The sequence below is a fragment of the Mauremys mutica genome, chromosome 1 (genome assembly GCF_020497125.1).
Source record: "Mauremys mutica isolate MM-2020 ecotype Southern chromosome 1, ASM2049712v1, whole genome shotgun sequence".
Taxonomy (NCBI): Eukaryota; Metazoa; Chordata; order Testudines; family Geoemydidae; genus Mauremys; species Mauremys mutica.
The window spans coordinates 282,275,037-282,293,935 of record NC_059072.1 but is presented as its reverse complement, the minus strand read 5'-3'; the positions used below and the strand labels follow the sequence as shown (position 1 = coordinate 282,293,935).

Below are 18,899 nucleotides of genomic sequence, written 5' to 3'. Positions count from 1 at the left end.
CACTGAAGTCTAGATTATTCACTGTTGACCTATTTATAAACTGGTTTTTAGTAGAAAAACAGAAAGAGCTTTATAATATTGCTATGATTTCTAACATTATAACTCTATTTAGTGACCACTATTTGTAGTAACACAAGAATACCAAGAACACTAGTAAGAAAATCTTTTGCAATACCTCTGGGGGGCAGATCCATATCACCTGATGTAAGTCCTATCAAATTAGGCCTTTGGGCATGCACTCTGTGCCTGTACATGGGCCTTGAAGTGTTCGTTATACTTGGAGCTTCAGGATTATAGGCATCTGTGTCATATGTGTCTGATAATAAAGAAATTGTTTAGTTAAAATTACCTGTAAATATAAAAATCCAAGTTCTCAATGGCTTAATGCTTGCTAAGATTAATATGAGAAATGGAACAGACAATTGTATAATTATAGCACTTTAGCAAATAGTCAAGTCAAAATTTTGTAAAATAGATTTAAAAAATTCTTCCCACCCTGACAACCTGAATGCAAAGTTTTAGGACAGAATTAACATAAAAAGCAGGGGTTTCAGATTGATGTCACGTGACCTTCAGAGGTAAGAATCTATCCTCCCAAACAAAAGTATAATGTCTAGCATCACCATACGATTATATTAACAATGAACGTTATTCTATTTTGCAAACACTGAATGCAATAAATTTAGAAAGTTATTTCTGATTGTGGGCGAAGTATCAGTACTACACCTGTTGCAAACAGTGATGGTGGAGCAGGAGGTGGCTGGTGATGAATACCAGTTGTAACAACAGTGGGAACGGAACTGGTTGCTGAGTTTGGAGGAGCATCCATGCCAGCAGGTTGTAAAGGTGGAAGTGGAGGAGGTGGTCCTGTCAAACCAGAAACAAAGAAAAATATTGCATTAATATTTTTATCTGCTTGACAATGGACTCAGCTATCCAAGGTCACAACTACATCTGCAAAGAAATATGTTTGAAAGAAAGGGTTAAGAACAGTTCAAACATTCTATTGAATTGCATGTAGTAACCTTAACTGCAATCAGTACCTCATATCTATCAAAATAATTTTTGACTAGTCAAATTGTTATGTTCCATACAGACTACAGAAGCTTTATTTTACTGAATTTGTAAGATCTAACTTGTCTTTTCTCTTTTATACAACAATGTTTGGAAGATTCAGTACATGAAGTAATACTGGGTTGGCAATGAATGTTTGGCCTTATGAACACATGCAGAGGAACAAAATTTGAAAGTTTATTAAGCTATTCACATTCTTTTCTCTGCTAGGTGGATTCTAACAGTTTAAGGTGCCAGTGAGGATGGTTGTAACATGATGTTGGCCCATCCATTCATTTTTAGAATTAAAAATTGGATCTGGCAAAGAGACATTCACCAAAAAAGGTATCTTTGAAAAAAAATGGAATAGTAAGCTTATTTATCATTAAAAATTACACCATCAATTTAAAATTGAGACATTTTAAGAGTTTAAAATAATTTCAGGTACTAATTGTTCTTGAATAGTTCTACGAAATTACTGTGATTTGTACTTCGTTCTGTTTTTCTCTTATTCATCAACAGAGGGAAAGTCACAAAACCAACAATAAGCCAAAGCTGAATATTTCAAAGCTGCCTAAACACTTTCTACACCCCATTCCCACTAAAATTAAAGAGAAACAGGCATCAAAATCTTACGCGGCTTTGAAAATCTCAGCCAAAGCACTTCCAAATGCACACTTCCCCACCACCACCTTTCCCATTCTATAATGTTGGGCATCCCTAGAAAAAATAGGTTCCAAGTTTTTCAGACAAAAGTTTAATTTTTGAAGTTGCCTTTAACTTTGATAGTTCAAAGGAGTTAGCTCCATTTGTTGTAGATTTAAATGTTTTCTCAGAAGCTGGCCACTTGAGCTTTGGAGATCAAATGTTTCAGAGATAGTATCATTAGAGACATTTTGAAATTAAAACAATTTGCCATGAAGAGAATCCATTTTACCAATATTAACACACATATACTGAAGGACTCACTGGTTAAGATGTGCAAACCAGAGTCCTAAAAGCATTTTAGAAAAAAAAAGCTACTGAAGGCCATTTTAATCTATTCAATACTGAATACAATTCAAGCAACCTAAAGGTATTTTAAATCTTTAAGAAATTTTATTTATTTATTTATTTTACCTGTAACAGGTGGAAGACTAGGTGGTAAAGGGCCTGGAGGTGGCACTGGCGGTCTAAGATTAACAGGTGGAGGACTTAAAATTGGTGGCGGGGGAGGAAGTCCAGGCGGAGGTGGTCCTTCAACAACAGGGGGCTGTGCTGGAAAAGGCAGGATGCCAGGAAGATTCACATCTTCTACAACAACTGGGTCACTTCCATGATCAAAGGGACACATGTCTCCTCTCATACAGAAACCCTTTTCTGAGAAATGAAAAGCACAATTAAATGTTACTAGCATTTAACAGCTGACGTTTGATCTATAAGCAGATACTAAATATCCTGCACATAAGGTAGCAGTTAGAAAGGTAAGACTTTTGCATAACAATATAAATTACTTAAAAATTAGGAAGTGAACATCTGGTCATTTAGCACGACTTCTACCTACTCTATTTACAAATTGGCTCTTTCTCCAACATAGCCTATTTCTAACAAAGAGGTAAAAGAGGGGAACCTGGATGTTATGAAATAGTGTTAGGAATGAGCAAGTTTCAGATTTTTGAAGTATAATCATGGATTTTTCCATGATCAGCAAGTTCAATGCAAACTTAGTGGGTTTTTTTTTTTGGTTTTTTTAGCTAAGTGCAGAAGAAACTGGTATTGACAAAACATCTCATTTTGAAAATATTTAGTATCTAATTATTGACTACTCAGCACTAGTCAATGGTCCATGTATAAAAATATTTCTGTACTGCAATATTTATCCAAAAGTATCAACATTCTTTGTTGCACTTGTACATGCAAGAGAGTAATAAAATAGTTTGGTTTTTTGTTTTTGTTTTAAATAGTAATTCTCTTTTTACTAGGAGGTACAATGTTACTGGGTCTAGCAATATTCTCCATAAGTATTATAGGAACACCTGCTAAAACAGTTGATATCCACAGGTAAAATAAGAAATACAAGCTTTAATTCTTCTCATTCTTTACCATTACCAGATAAGAGTAGAAGAGGATACAGTGGCCCGGCCTACTTTCAGGGAGAATGATAGAACAGAAACTGGAAAACTAAGTTAGTAGGATTTCACTGTTTTACTAAAGTAGTTTAGGGAGAAGAAATGTGTCTGGAAAAGTTAATAAGGGTGTCAATTAGATTCAAAGAGGCAGAAAAGCTGCTCCAGGTGGTAAGGGCAGTATAGCAGAACAATCTAACGACTGAAGGAGGAGAGAGAAATGTAGGTAACAAGCATTAGAACAGAGAGGGAGACAACTCCAAGGAAGATTCTGAAGACTGAGATCTTACTATCAGGTTTTGAAATGGACAAAATACAGGATGATTTTAAGGATAGTTTTCAGACAATGATTAGGCTACTATCTACTATATTTTCAGAAGACTGAACTTTGTAAAGTGATATCTAGGTGACAATAGAAAATGAAAAGAGAAAAAATTAGGTTTCAGCAATCGCAACTGATGAAAATACTTCAGAAATAAAAGTATAAAAATTCATGCACCTGAGAAATGTGGATGTTGAGTAGGGGATCAAATCAAACTTCTAGGGCATAGTCCACACTAGAAAGCAGCTACACTGACAAACCCTCCTAGTTTAGAAGCAGCTTAGAGTTACAAAAGCAATTCTTTGCCAGGATAACTGCATCTACACTAAGGCTTTTGCCAATATAAAAAAGTTGCAAAAAAGAATCACACCTATAACAGACATTACTATATCGGGAAAAGTTTTAAGTGTAAACCTGACCTACATCCTCAACAGCTACTGCCAGTATGAGATCTGACATGAGAAAATAGCTGGGACTTGTAGAACTCTGGCTAAAAATGCAGTTCTTACTGGTTAAGAGGGTATCTGCTTTGGATCAATCTGACTCACTGAGACAAATGCCAACTGTAGCAGAAACATGATTTGATACAGGCAGAAAGTGTGCAAAATGATTCAATAGTGTAGAAGATACAGATTTAAAGTATTGCCTGTATAAACACAGCACTTAGTAAGTTTTTAAAAAAGACAGTGAAGTGGTGCACCGAGAAGAAGAGCCTAAAATGTGAGGTTCAAGGTCACTGCCAGTGAAAAAATTAAGCAGATAGGTAAGAGTAAAACCAAGAGAACAAAATGTCCAAGAGTTCCGTGAACAGGATCATACCATAAGGTGGTGATTATGCTCAAAACTATTAAATACAGGACTAGGTTTGAGAGTGATACGGAGTAAGAGAATTAAGGTAAAACAAGAGATCACCACCAATAAGTTCATGTAAAAGGGCAATGCCAGTAATATGACAGGGACAGAAACTATGCTGGAAACAATCAATGAGGTTGGTTAAGATAAGTGATTATAAAGGTAAGTTTAGCTTTTAAGAATTTTGCTAGAAAAAAAGATTGAAAATGAGATGTAGAAGGAGACTGCTTTTGGGGTGGGAGTGCTAAAAGAAGGAGGCAATGCAGCTTGGAAGGGCAAAATTACATCAGTGACTGGACGCTATTGTTGCATATATGTTTAAGGTATCTGAACTTACCATCATAGTCTCTGCAACGTTTCTTTGGCAGTGGAGGTCTTCCATATGAGTTGTGGTCCAACTGTTCTTCATGGAACTCTGACCAACTTTCAGTAGTGTTATTACCATGATGAGTAGGAGCAATAACTGTAATAGTGCTACTCAGTGTGGGGACAGGGTAATGGCCAGATGAAATGTTTGTTACAGACGGAACTGGAGTATAATTGTTTTCTAATGGATCTGTTCTATCCAAATCATATTTTGGCTTTCCCAAATCTCTTTCTGTAAGAAAATAATATACTTGTTTAAAAGTAACAATATGTCAAAGATTGTAAGCTCCAAAATTAGACTAACTGTTGGATTTGTATGTGTCTATAAGGTTATGTCTACACAACCCGCCGGACCGGTGGGTAGCCATCGGGGATCGATGTATCGTGTCTCGTCTAGACGTGACACACTGATCCCCAAACACGCTCCCCGTCAACTCCGGAATTCCACTAAGGTGAGAGGCGGAAGCGAAGTCGACGGGGGAGCGGCAGCCATCGATCCCACGCCGCAAGGATGCGAAGTAAGTCAATGTAAGAGACGTCGACTTCAGCTATGCTGTTCTCATAGCTGAAGTTGCGTATCTTAGATCGATTCCCCACCCAGTGCAGACCAGGCCTAAAATACATACAATTCTTTATATACGGTTTCTTTCTTCCCCACCCTGGGGGTGAGGGGGAGAAGAGGAAGAAAGAGGGAGGAACAATTTCAATGTACTTTTGTAGTCAGGGAATAAATGCACCACCAACAGTCCAGCACTCATGAGCAAGTCTAACCTGTATATGATGCTAGAGAAAATAAATATGGAAAGTAAATACATAGTACTTTCAAAGAATTATCAATCAGAAAAAATTTTCAAGTTATCGAAGCACTTTGTTAAGGTGCTTTAGATCTAAAATCATTATATAAAGTGATGAGGATACACACCATTAAATGGAGAATTTAATTGTCAGTTGGAGTGGGAGTTTTGTGCACAAATACCGTAAGACAGAACTTCATGTAGAGCTTTATAAAGCCTAGGGCCCTAACAAATTCACGGACCATTTTGGTCAATTTCACGCTCAGAGGGTTTTTAAATGAGTCAATTTCACAATTTCAGATGTTTACATCTGAAATTTCAGAGTGTTGTAACTGTGGGGGTCCCAACCCAAAATGGGATAATGGGCAGGGGGGAGAAGGGGAGTGTTGAAAGTTGTTGTTGGGGGGGTGAGGGGATGACACAGGATTGCCACCCTCACTTCTGTGCTGCCTTCAGAGCCCAGATCTGAAGGCAGCAGCCACCAAGCTTCCTGAAGCTAGAGGAGGTTCCCAGAGATGGGAGGCTCCTAAGCTGCTAGTCCCCTGACAGATTAACGCAGGGGCCCTGGCCAATTTGGGGGCTCCCAGAAAAATGGGCGCCTGTGCTCTGGCCAAAATTCCCAAACCTAGTGCCTAAAAATTAGGTTCCTAAATCCATTTAGGCACATAAATAAAAGTAACTTGAATTTCAAAGGTGCTGAACACCTCTAGCCCTCATTCACTTATACTGTATTTGCTGAAGTACATCAGAGCTCTGAAAAAAATCAGGATATTTCGTGCCTAAAATGAGGATTATTAAACCTATCTTTAGGCACCCAAGTTTTAACATTTTGACCTACAGTCTTGTAGATAAGTTTATTCAGTAAAAAGCTGTTGTACTTCAAGATAAATATTGTTTTTGATACGGATCATCAACCCATATTTTTAAAGACTAACAAACACCTACCTCTGCTTCGTGTTCTGCTTCTACTTCTGCTCCTGGTCCTGTCCCTATCCCGGTCCCGCAATCGTTCCTTACTCCAACTTCTGCTTCGACTCCTGCTGTAGCTCCGACTCCGTCCTCTTCTTCGGTTGTACCTGTCTCTATATGAATCCCGTCTAGGGGGGTTACGGTCATAATCTCTCTTGCGAGAACGGTCATCTTTTTTTCTTTCCTCGCGGCTTCTAAATGTTTGGGGAGTTAATCGTTATTTAAAAATAAGAACATTTTAAAAAGATCATTTAAAATGTAAACTCAAACCTTGTAATGGCTACTAAAATCTCATCAAAATCATATTCGAAGAACAGAATTTTTCCAGTATTTGTAAGTGCTTAAAACAGGAAAATGAAACATTGAAATTTTCTGCACTGTAATGTAAACCTGTAATAAGTGTAGGTATTAAAAAGTCCTGTTCCTAGAGAATACTGGCACATACACATCTGAAGCTGATGCTAAATTTGTTATTGACTTTTGTGCAGTTCTGATTCATTCTGAATGCATGCCTCTAACAGAGTATGAAATCTTTAACTATCGGTCCTCTTTTCCTCCCAAAAAAAAACCAACCTGTTCAATCATCTGATTGTGTAATTTTTTGTTGTATAAAAGCCTACCACCATATCAAGAAAATGTGGGTAAAATATTGCTTTTGTGCCAGGACTTACTTTCCCAGTAGGGCATTTTCACCAAGGTAACAGCATCACAACAACTGAGAGTTACTGAAGAGAATGATAGTGCTGTATTAAACAAAGTATTCAGATTAAATGTCAAAATTAGATGGGTTTTATGTTGTAATATAACCAATCATTTACACTCAAATCTGCTTTGTAAACGTTTCTTAAATTGAGTTTTGATCATTTTTAGTTAATAAAAATATGAACAGTCTTCATTGTTGCTTGTAAACTGTACTTATCTCAAGATTGCATATAAAAAATGCAATCCACAAAAGAGCTTGCTTCACAAGTACTCTATTAACATTTAGAAGCATATCACTGCAGAAAAATGAAACATTTGATATACCAGCACCACAAAAAAAAAAAAGCTTTCAAAATTTAAGCCAATATAATTGGTTCTTGATATAATGCAAGAGTCAAACTAAGTTTATAATTACCTAGTTTCTCGGTACCGAGAGCTTGACTGAGGGGGACTGTGATTTAGTCTTCTAGAAAACTTTTTTTCTCGCTCTTCCTCTTTAATTATCTGGATTTTAAAGTGTAAACAGGAAATCAAAGATAAGCACAACACACAAGGCTTTTTTAAACAGACATAACTAGAATAAAATAATCTGGAATTCAGTTTTGGCTAAGTGAAGCGAGGCCTAACACTCAACTTGATGGCATCTCTGAAACATGATAACTTTTTAAGACTGTGCCCGACCTATTCCAAAATTTCAAGGAATGTTCTGAGCATCAATAGGAGAACCCTATTATTTTGATGACAGCTGGAAACTGGAAAACCACCAGAAAAGCCTGACTCCCGCAATGGCCATTTAGCGGAACATTGTGACACTCCCTCCAGTTTATCTCCATACTTCAATCCCATTGCTTGAAATGAGTCCGGAAAGAACACTGCAGGTCAGGACTGAGGTGGTTGGACAGAGTTGGGAGGCACAGGGTTTGGGACTGGAATAGCGGGAACTGCTTCAGATCAGATGCTTATATTGAACAGGTTTAGGAGATCGGCCCTTTGACTGTGTCCACACTATGTCTGACTCAGGAGTAGCCAAGTTTTGCCTAGTCAAAACTGTTATAAAATGGGTACTGTCAAAGAGAGACACCAAGGCAGGCAGGAGTGTTAGAGCTTACGGTTTTGTTCCAGGTCAAAACAATATGTGTGTGTGTTACCTTTTGATTTGCTATAATTTTTAAAAATTCATTTTCAGGTCAACCCAAAATGAATTTTGGTTTCATTAGGGAATTAACAGCAAACCAAAAAACCAATTAACACAGGTCTAGTGATGACAGGCTGACCTAACTTTGATGTCACAATGCTACTGCTCAGGCTCCTCTGCCTGCAGCACCAATTGGCACTGATAAGGGGAAGTTGTTGATAAGAAACTGATAAGGAGAAGCAGCGTAGAGTGGCGTATCCTGTAAAACTGCTACAGGTTCAGGGATAGAGACTGGACTGCACTGCAAAGTATGATTTAAATTCTTACCTCTTCCTTTTTTGTGTCTTTTTCTTGGTGTTGAAAAAATTCAACTTTTAGGCTTCCTGATGATGGCTGCTCTGGCGGAGGTAGATAGCTCTTTGTATTCACAGCATCAAAAAGTTTTTCAACAAATATCTGGGTCTCTAAAGATTAAGGGAAAAACAAAGATTCCAAGAATTCATAAATGAATTCTTCTAATATCTGGCTATTTCAACCCTCTGCAGTCAGTTTAAATATAATGCAACTTTTCCCCTTTGCTTACATTTACAAACCACTGAACACTAGTTAGAAGTATTATACTTTTATTGGCAATGAAAATAATGGATACTGATTAATCTTCCAAATATATAGCTCACCAGGAATTGTTTCATAACAGTATAAACTGCATCGTTAAAAGTTATTTAACTTAAATGAAGATAATTATGTAGCAGACTGCTTTTTTCCCCTGTATTTAATTGCTAGAGAACATATTACTCTAAAATTCTGAACAATTTAGGCAGTGCAAATGTATTTAAAGATCAGTTTCCATTCCTGGACAACTAAGGGGCAAAGAAAATAGAATCAAGATCATAAATATGGTTTTAATAGGACCACAGATACACAGGGTACTTTAAATAAGGCACTGCAAAACATTTAGAGATGGATTTTTGCATCAGGGCATTTACTCTGATTAAAGACTTTAAAAAGTGGATCTTAAATACAACTGGTTTAAGAGCAGTGGCACAGGTGTAGCAAACAGAACTATAAATAGGGGAGTTTGAATGGTAGTTCTGTTGGAGAAGGGAGGAAACAAGCTTCTGGTCTTTAGGGGCAGTGAGAGGGTTTTTTGTGGGTGTAGTGTGTCTTTTTCTGCTTTGTGTGGGTGGCTTCCCCTCCTCCTCCTCTTCATTTTGTAGAGGCCGGTAGGGGGCAGTGTGCTGTGAGCGAAGCAGAGCCCTGATTAGGGGGTAGGGCTTCCATGGTTAGGGGCCTTATAAATGCAACCAGTCAGCCAGTGGCTCAGGAGCAGAAAACAGATCTGTAAAAAGGGGAGTCTGAGTGGGAATGAGGTGTATGTGGTGTTCTGGTTTTGTTTTGGTCTTTGGTGGTTTTTATTTTTCCCCCATGGCAGGAATTTAGTAAGGAAGGCTATGAGAGGTACAGTGGCAGCAGTGGTAGTGACTGAAGCCATGGAAGAGACAATGAATGTGACTGGATGTGGAAGCTGAAGGATGTACATGATCCTAGAGCAGGTACCTGAAAAAAGCTTCTTTTGTATGAAGCGCTGCTTGACAGAGCTCATGGAAGAGAAGACTCAAGGCTTGGAGATGCAGGTGGAAAGCATGGCTGAGTTTTGAAGGGGTTTTGAATAATGATGGAGCAAAGGCAAGAGGAAAAGTCAAGACTAGCAGGTGCAAACTGGACTGAAGAACTCAGAGGGGAGACTATTGGGTGAGGAAATAGGTCAGTGGAAGCATGTGGCTACAAGAACCAGGCAGAGGAAAAGATCAGTTAGTGAAGGAGAAATAGAGCTCAGGAACAGATTTGCTGAGTTGGATAATGAAGAAGGAGCACAGCAGGCTGCAACTGAAGGAAGGAGGGCAAGGAAGAAGAGTAGAACAGCTAGTCCTGTAAGAAGAAAGGAAGAGCCAAACTTAATGATCGAGGGGATGTTTGAATTCTTTGCTCTGATTGGCTGGATGTATTGAGAGGAGATACCCAGAGTTCAGAGCCACAGGAGGATACAGGATGACTTGCAGAAAATTACAAGGGAGAATAAAAGATAAGACGACTTGCAGCCACAAAGAACGGGAGGAAGGCCAGCAAATCATACCATCACTAGTAAAAGGTAGGTCTATGTCAGGGATTGGCAACCTTTGGCACGTGGCCCATCAGGGGAATGCGCTGGCGGGCCAGGACGTTTTGTTTACCTGCAGCGTCCGCAGGTTCGGCCAATCGCAGCTCTCACTGGCCACAGTTCGCCATTCCGGACCAATGGGGGCTGCGGGAAGCGGCACATCCCTCAGCCCGCGCTGCTTCCCGCAGCCCCCATTGGCCTGGAACGGCGAACCGCGGCCAGTGGGAGCTGCGACTGGCTGAACCTGCAGACGCTGCAGGTAAACTAACTGTCCCGGCCCGCGAGCGGATTTCCCTGACAGGCCGCATGCCAAAGGTTGCCAATCCCTAGACTAAGTGATTGCGGACTCCCTACTAAGAACAGACAGGCTTGTCACCAGAGCTGATCCAAAGAACAAAAGGGTACGCTGTCTACCAGGAGCTTAGATACCGGATGTGGACCTGAGGATGAAGAGGAGCCTAACAGGAATAGGAAAGAATCCACTGATTACCCTTCATGTGAGACTATGCCAGGCTGGGGAAGATGCTTAAGGAAATGGAGGCTCACGTGATCTTCAGTAGGATTCTGCTTGTCCCTCGAGGAGGAAAACGAAGATGAGACAAGATTATGATGATCAACAGGTGGCTCAGGCAGTCATGCTCTAAGGAGGGCTTTTGGATGTTTGACCACGAGGAGGCATTCATGGATAGAGGACAGTTCTCGTGGGATGGACTCCATATAAGTAGGGAGGGAAATGGACTTCTGGGATGGAGGTTGGCACAATTCATTCCAAGAGCTTTAAACTAGGAACTCAGAGGAGACTATTGGGAGAGGCTCATGTAATTTCCACACCCGATTTTAACACTGAAAGGGAGGAAAATCAAGAAAGAATGGATGCAGCAATGGAGAAAGGAACAGCAGTGGGTATGAAAATGGACATTAAGAGGAAGGATATTGCCAATACCAGTCAGATAGGCAATACTGGCAGTAGAATGACTGTACCCAGTTGGGTGAGGAACATGAGAGAAGCCAAGCAGAAACAGTTAAGATGTTTGTACACTAATGCAAAGAGCCTGGGTAATAAAATGGAGGAACTAGAACTACTGCTGCAAGAAGTGAAACCATATATTACAGGGACAACAAAAATATGGTGGAATAGTAGTCATGACTGGAGAACAGGTATTGAAGGGTATGTGCTGTTCAGGAAAGCCAGAAATAAAGGCAAAGGTGCTGGAGCAGCATTGTATATTAACAATGAGGTAGACAGTAAAGAAATCAGAAGTGATGGAATGGATAACGGAGTCTGTTTCAGACAAAATCACTTTGGGGAAGAAAACTACTAAAGGTTCCCCTGATACTGGAGTGTTACAGACCAGCAGGATCTGATTTGGATATGGACAGAGACACCTCTAACATTCTGAATGAAATAAATACTACTGGGAATTATGTGATTATGGGACACTTTAACTTCCTAGATATAGATTGGACAAGTGCTACTAATAATAGTAAGGCCCAGATTTTCCTGGATGTAATAGCTAACAGATTTCTTCAACAAACAGGTGCTGAAACAACAAGAGGTGATGCCATTTTAGATGTGGTATTGGTGAGTAGAGGACAACCTTGGTTTGAGTGATCATGAGTTAATTCAGTTTAAACAATACGCAAGAATAAACAAAAATAGATCTGCAGCAAGGGTCCTTGATTTCAAAAGAGTTAACTTAAAAAAATTAAGGACATTTTTAGGAAAGTGGACTGAAGAACTCAAGGATCTGAACGTGGAGGAGGCTTAGCATTACTTTAAGTCGAAGATGCAGAAGGTATGTGAAAGCCTTCACGCCAAGCAAGGGGAAAAAATTAACAGGGAAGGGTTGCAGACCAAGCTGGATGAGCAAGCATCTCAAACAAGTGAAAGCAAAAAGCCTACAAGGACTGGAAGATGGGAGGGATCAGCAAAGACAGCTATTTCTTGGAGGTCAGAAAATGTAGGGATAAAGTGAGAATTGCCAAAAGCCAAGCAGAGTGGGTCCTAGCAAAGGGAATTAAAACCAATTGTAAAAAGTTCTATAGTCATATAATACGAAGAAAACAAGGAAAGAAGAAGTGGGACCACTAAGCACTGAGGATGGCCCAACACCTAAACCAATACTTTGCCTCAGTTTTTAATGAGGCTAACAAAGAGTTTAGGATTAGTGGCATTGTAGCTAATGGCAACAAGGATATGGAGTTAGAAATTACCACAGTTTATCCGGGCCCCCTGATTTAGTCCCATTAATCTCCGTTCTAGAATATTAAAGGAACTGGCACATGAAATTGCAAACACAATAGCAAAGATTTTTAATAAATCTGTAAACTCAGGGATCGTAACTTATGACTGGAGAATTACTAATACAGTTCCTATTTTTAAGCAAGGAAAAATAGTGATATAGAAAATTATGGGGCTGTTACTTTGACCTCAATTGTATGCAAGGTCTTGGAACAAATTTTTAAAGAGAAAGTATTTAAGGATATAGAGGTGAAAGGTAATTCGGATAAAATACTACATGGTTTTACAAAAGGTAGATCATGCCAGACCAACCTGATCTCCTTTGAGAAGATAACTGATTTTTTAGACAAAGGAAATACAGTAGATCTAATCTGCCTGGATTTCAGTAAGGCATTTGATACAGTTCCACATGGGAAATTATTAAATTGGAGAAGATGGAGATTTCTATGAGTAGAGAGCCCTATCAAATTCACAGCCATGAAAAAAAAACATCATAGACCATGAAATCTGGTCTTTTGTGTGCTTTTACCCTATACTATATAGATTTCACAGGCGAGACCAGCATTTCTCAAATTGGGGGTCCTGACCCAATAGGGAGTTGAAGGAGGTCACAAGGTTATTTTAAGAGAGTCACGCTACTGCCACTCTTACTTCTGCACTGCCATCAGAGCTTCGGGGGGTGGGGAGGCTGGAGAGCAGCGGCTACTGGCCAGGCGCCCAGCTCTGAAGGCACCGCCCCACCAGCAGCAGCGCAGAAGTAAGGGTGACAATACCATACCATGCCACCCTTACTTCTGCGCTGCCGCCTTCAGAGATGGGTGGCCAGAGAGTGGTGGCTGCTAACTAAGGGCACAGCTCTGCAGGCAGCAATGCAGAAGTAAGGGTGGCAATACCATACCATGCCATCCTTACATCTGTGCTGCTGCTGGTGGCAGCTCTGCCTTCAGAGCTGGGCTTCCAGCTAGCAGGTGCCACACTCCAGCTGCCCTGCTATGAAGGCAGTGCTGCCAGCAGCGGCTGCGCAGAAGTAAGTATAGCTGTACCACAAACTCCCTCCCACTCCTCCCCCCGCCACACACACACACACACAAAATCCTTTTTAGGTCAGGACCACCACAATTACACCACCATGAAATTTCAGATTCAAATAGCTGAAATAATGAAATTTATGATTTTTAAAATCCTATGACCGTGAAATTAACCAAAATGGACCATGAATTTGGTAGGGCCCTAACTATGAGAACTGAAAAGTGGGTAAGGAAATGGTTAAAGGGGCAACTACAAAGGGTCATACAGAAAAATGAACTGTCAGGCTGGAGGGAGGTTGCTGGTAGAGTTCTTCAGAGATCAGTCTTGGGACCAATCTTATTTAGCATTTTTATTACTGATCTTGGCACAAAAAGTGAGTGTGCTAATAAAATTTGTGGATGACACAAAACTGGGAGGTACAGCCAATAAAGAGGAGGACTGGAATATCTTACAAGAAGATCTGGATGATCTTGTAAACTGGTATAATAGAAATGAGATAAAGTTTAATAATTCAAAGTGAAATGTCATGCATTTATGGACTAACAAGAATTTTTGCTATAAGCTAGGGACTTATCAGTTGGAAGTAAGAGAGGAGGTGGTGTATTGGTTCATCACAGGATGACTATAAGCCGTCAAAGTGACAAGGCTATGAAAAAGGCTAATACGGTCTGAGGATGCATCAGGTGAGGTATTTCCAGTAGAGACAGGGAAGTGTTAGTGCCGTTATACAAAGCACTGGTGAGACCTCATCTGGAATAGTGTGTGCAGCTATGATCTCCCATGTTTAAGAAAGATGAATTCAAACTGGAATAGGCACAGAGAAGGGCTACTAGGATGATCCAAGGAATGGAAAACCTACCTTACGAAAGGAGACTCAAAGAGCTTGGCTTGTTTAGCCCAACCAAAAGAAGGCTATGGGGAGATATGATTGCTCTCTATAAATACATCAGAGGGATAAATACCAGGGAGGGAGAGGAGTTATTTAAGTTAGATGCCAATGTGGACACAAGAACTAACTTCTATAAACTGGCCTTCAACAAGTTTAGGCTTGAAATTAGACAAGCCATCAGAGGAATGAACCCTAACCATCAGAGGAATGAAGTTCTGGAGCAGTGGGGGCAAAAAACTTAACTGGCTTCAAGACTGAGCTTGATACGTTTATGGAGGGGAATGATGAGATTGTCTACAGTGGCATGTGGCCCACTGCTGACTGTCAGTAACAAAAATCCTGAACTGCTGGAGACGGAACACTAGATGTGGAGGGCTCTGAGTTACTACAGAGAATTCTTTCCCAGGTATGTGTCTGGCAGGTCTTGCCCACATGCTCAGATTCTAACTGACAGCTATATTTGGGGTCAGGAAGGAATTTTTCCCAAGGTCAGATTGGCAGAGACCCTGGTGGTTTTTTGCCTTCCTCTGAAGCATGGGGCACAGGTCAAACTTGCAGGTTTAAAACTAGTGTAAATGGTGAATTCTCTGTAACTTGGAGTCTTTAAACCATGATTTGAGGACTTCAGTAACTCAGCCTGAGGTTAGGAGTTCATTTCAGAAGTGAGTGAGGTTCTGTGGCCTGCAATGTGCAGGTCATCAGACTAGGTGATCATAACATTGACGTTTATGAGTCAACATGGTGGAATTAATTACCAAATGTTAGCAAGTCCAACTCCATGTAAGATGGCCCATGGTACACACATTTTGGAATGGAGTTTTAAAGATGACTTGTCAACTAACACAGCTAGCCTTGTATTCCTGCTAATTTTTTCCCCAAATCAGAAGTATTTTCGTAATAAGAGGGGGAGTAGACAGTCTGCTTACGCTGCCAAACACACAATGGAAATATGATCCCCAAAATGATGTAATCTTAGTGATCTACCAGTCTACTTGCAAGCAATAATAGAAGGCTTATTGTTAATTGTACAGTAAGTACAATATGCCCTCATATGTATACCGAAGAGGAAGACGTAGTCCCTGCCCCAAAGATCTTACCTTCTAACTCATACAGCATACTGACAAAAGAATGGGTAAACAGAAGACTGGTTTAAGGAGAGACCTTAATGGAGACTAAAAGGTTGGCACATAAGCAGTACAAAGGATGAAAACTTGGACAAATTAAAAAAACTGAAATGAGTGGATAAGACTGTCTCAGAGTTGCCCTCTGTAGTCATGTCCTGAGAAAGAACAGAATGAAGGTTATTGGAGGGTCTTATAACAGCACTGCCATAATCAAAAATGTTTGTGTTTCTTTTAAATTTAAACTTAATGACTTTCTTGTATTTCAAGACTGTTTTAATTACTACAACCTTACCTCAATTTACCCTAAAATTAATGATGTATGCTCTCAATCTTACCTCAAGTTTAATTTTTTGGGGAAGCTAAAGGAACGTATATTTCACACTCCCAAATATGTACTCAGTTCCAGTATATCTATTATAATAAAAAACTTTAGTGTCCTTATTTACATAGTTGGTGGAAAATTTAAGCTGTACCCAGGATATATATTATCCTGATACCGTACAATACTGCTGTTTTTTGTTAAATTTTATAAATTATTTTCTGCACGCAACTGAATTAACTGCACTTAACAAAGGCTCATAAAAAAGATAAATAGCAGTTAATCCTAAATTAAGCTGAGTACACAAACATTAATAAGCAAAGCAAATCATTGAAGTTTTATAGTCACAGCTAAGACTTCTTACCCTTTTGAAGAAATACATCCAGCTGATCAACACATAATGCCTTCAGCTCTTTCTCACTTTTATCCTTCTTTACCAGGGCAAGAACGTATTTAGCTAGGGCTGATGGATCTGCATCACATCTGTAAATAATTGATAAAAATATAGAATTCAGTAATGAAAAACTCAAGACTGCCCGAACCTGGTACAATACACACGTCTAGGGCTCAATTCTGCTGCTATTAAAGTCAATTAAACTTCCAATCAATTTCAATAGGAAATGACAAGATTGGGCCACAAAAAAACCCAAAGTTATGTTAAAATATCTAATCTTTTGGATATTAGCAATTCATCTTCATCTACCTATGTTACACAAGAAGATAATGTCATTTAACCTCCTTCACAGAAAAATGAAGTGAATGTATATTACATTTCTGCCACGCTTGTACTGATGCACAGTAGACAACACATATTAACCACCATGTTGTAGTTCATCTCAAAACATAAGATTACAGCAGAGGATAATAACTTACACCTGGTTAGTGTAAATTTTTCTGAAGTATGCTGATATGAACAATAGCTGCTATTTCTACCTGCTCTACAAAACATAGACTACCTCTCATTGACCACAAACATTATTTTGGACCTGTTGCCATCTAGATATCAGCGTTGAAGTGTTACTAAAGTGAAAAACTTGTGCATAATTAGGAAGGCAACATGAATTGTAATGACAAGTAAAGGTTAATTTTGGGGGGTGAAATATGGATGCTACTGAAGTTATAGGAAATTTTGTCATTGACTTCAATAGTGCCAGGATTTCACCCTTGATATCTAGTATCCTCTTCTTGATCCCTATACCAGAAAGAACACCTCCCATCCAACTGAGACCTTGTGTCAGTTAAGTAGTGGCACTGTGAAAAAAGTTCTATTCACTCCTCTTCAAATGTAAGGAAGACAGAAATGTTGTCTTGAGCAGGGGCGGCTCTAGCAATTGCGACGCCCCAAGCAGGGCGGCACGCTGCGGGGGGCGCTCTGCCGGTCGCCGGTCCCGCGGCTCCAGTGGACCTCCTGCAGACGTGCCTGCGGAGGGTCTGCTGGTCCCGCGGCTCCGGTGGAGCATCCGCAGGCATGCCTGCGGGAGGTCCACCCGAGCCGCGGGACCAGCGGCCCCTCCGCAGGCATGCCTGCGACAGGTCCACCGGAGCCGCGGGACGACCGGACCCTCCGCAGGCACGCCTGCAGAAGGTCCACCAGAGCTGCCTGCTGCCCTCCCGGCGGCACGCCGCCCCAAGCGCGCACTTGGCGCGCTGGGGTCTAGAGCCGGCCCTGGTCTTGAGTAGCAAGTGTAAAGCAGGAGAGATTCTTTGTATTCTAACATCCTTGAGTTCCATCACATTGCCAAAGGAGGACTGTTCCCTAGAGCACAGGTTCTCAAACTGTAGACTACAAAGCTCTTGGTAGCAATATGCAGAGTTAGTCAGTTAACATTGTACCAGATCTTTGTTTCCAGCTGCTAAATGGCCTTAAAGGAAACTAAAAACACAATAAACTTCCCTACTTTTTCATGTAGGAATTCCTGAAGTTGCCACAGGGAAAGTCAAATAGTGAATGGGAAGAGAGATGATCTGCATAATCACAAATGGGTAGAATGGGGCACCATAAGATTGTATTAAAATTATCTACATTATAAATAAATTTGAGAACCCCTACCCTATATTTTCCAGCACTTTAACTAGTCTTATTTTGTCATGTATTTGGTAACAGACTGAGTTGGTTAAAAATCTGTTTTCAAAACTCCTGGAAACAGTGTTCATACACCATTATTACATAAAGGCAAATGCACCAACACATGGGAGAAATGAGGTGTTGAAGTTTGTTCAAGTGTGTTCAAGTTTCAATGAAATCTCAAAATGCCAGAGGAGGGTGGGGAAGGAGGGTGGAGAAGGTTTCAAGGAAAAGCATTGAAGCACTGAGGCAAAAATAATCAAAAACATTAATGCAAAGGCTACATAGGATAAAAGTTCAGGCCTTCAAGCAAAGCACTCAAAGGCCAGGTCTATACTAAATATGTTAGACTGACACAGCTACGTTGAAAGATCCACACCCCGAGCAATGTTGGTAAGCCGACCTAACCTCCAGTGTAGATCAGCAGCAGCAGCGATCCCTCAATTTGAGGATGATCTCTACCACAGATTTACATATGGGTCCTGAAATGACTCAGGAGTCCAATCCTGGAAAACACAGATCCGCCCACTGTAGGTACAGACATTTCCTGGTCGGCCAGCTGCCTGCTGGGAGAAAGTTCTTTCTTTTTCCTTCCTTCTCTCTTTTCAGCTTCGAGGGCAGGACATTTCTCCTCAAAGCGGGCCACGGCCTGATGGTAGGATGTGGTGCCAGTGTGGTTGGTTGGTGGCTTGCTCCTCCCAGTTTGTGATATCTGCACACAATGTCCAGCCCAGCCAAGTCTCTAAAATATGTATATAAAATCCACCTGATGTAA

At 40.3% G+C, this 18,899-nt stretch overlaps 1 protein-coding gene across 2 annotated transcripts in view; it reads right to left on the bottom strand.

Moving 5' to 3' along the window:
* RBM26 (RNA binding motif protein 26) overlaps nucleotides 1-18,899 on the bottom strand; it is a 105,750-nt gene that overhangs the window by 70,793 nt on the left and 16,058 nt on the right. For both annotated transcript variants that reach the window (XM_045011047.1, XM_045011054.1), the window contains exons 2-9: nucleotides 16,424-16,542; nucleotides 8,626-8,762; nucleotides 7,579-7,667; nucleotides 6,438-6,655; nucleotides 4,670-4,930; nucleotides 2,173-2,412; nucleotides 727-867; nucleotides 176-316 (exon numbers count right to left, since the gene is read on the bottom strand). In XM_045011047.1, coding sequence (XP_044866982.1) covers nucleotides 176-316; nucleotides 727-867; nucleotides 2,173-2,412; nucleotides 4,670-4,930; nucleotides 6,438-6,655; nucleotides 7,579-7,667; nucleotides 8,626-8,762; nucleotides 16,424-16,542 — 1,346 coding nt within the window. The remainder of the gene's footprint in view (nucleotides 1-175; nucleotides 317-726; nucleotides 868-2,172; nucleotides 2,413-4,669; nucleotides 4,931-6,437; nucleotides 6,656-7,578; nucleotides 7,668-8,625; nucleotides 8,763-16,423; nucleotides 16,543-18,899) is intronic.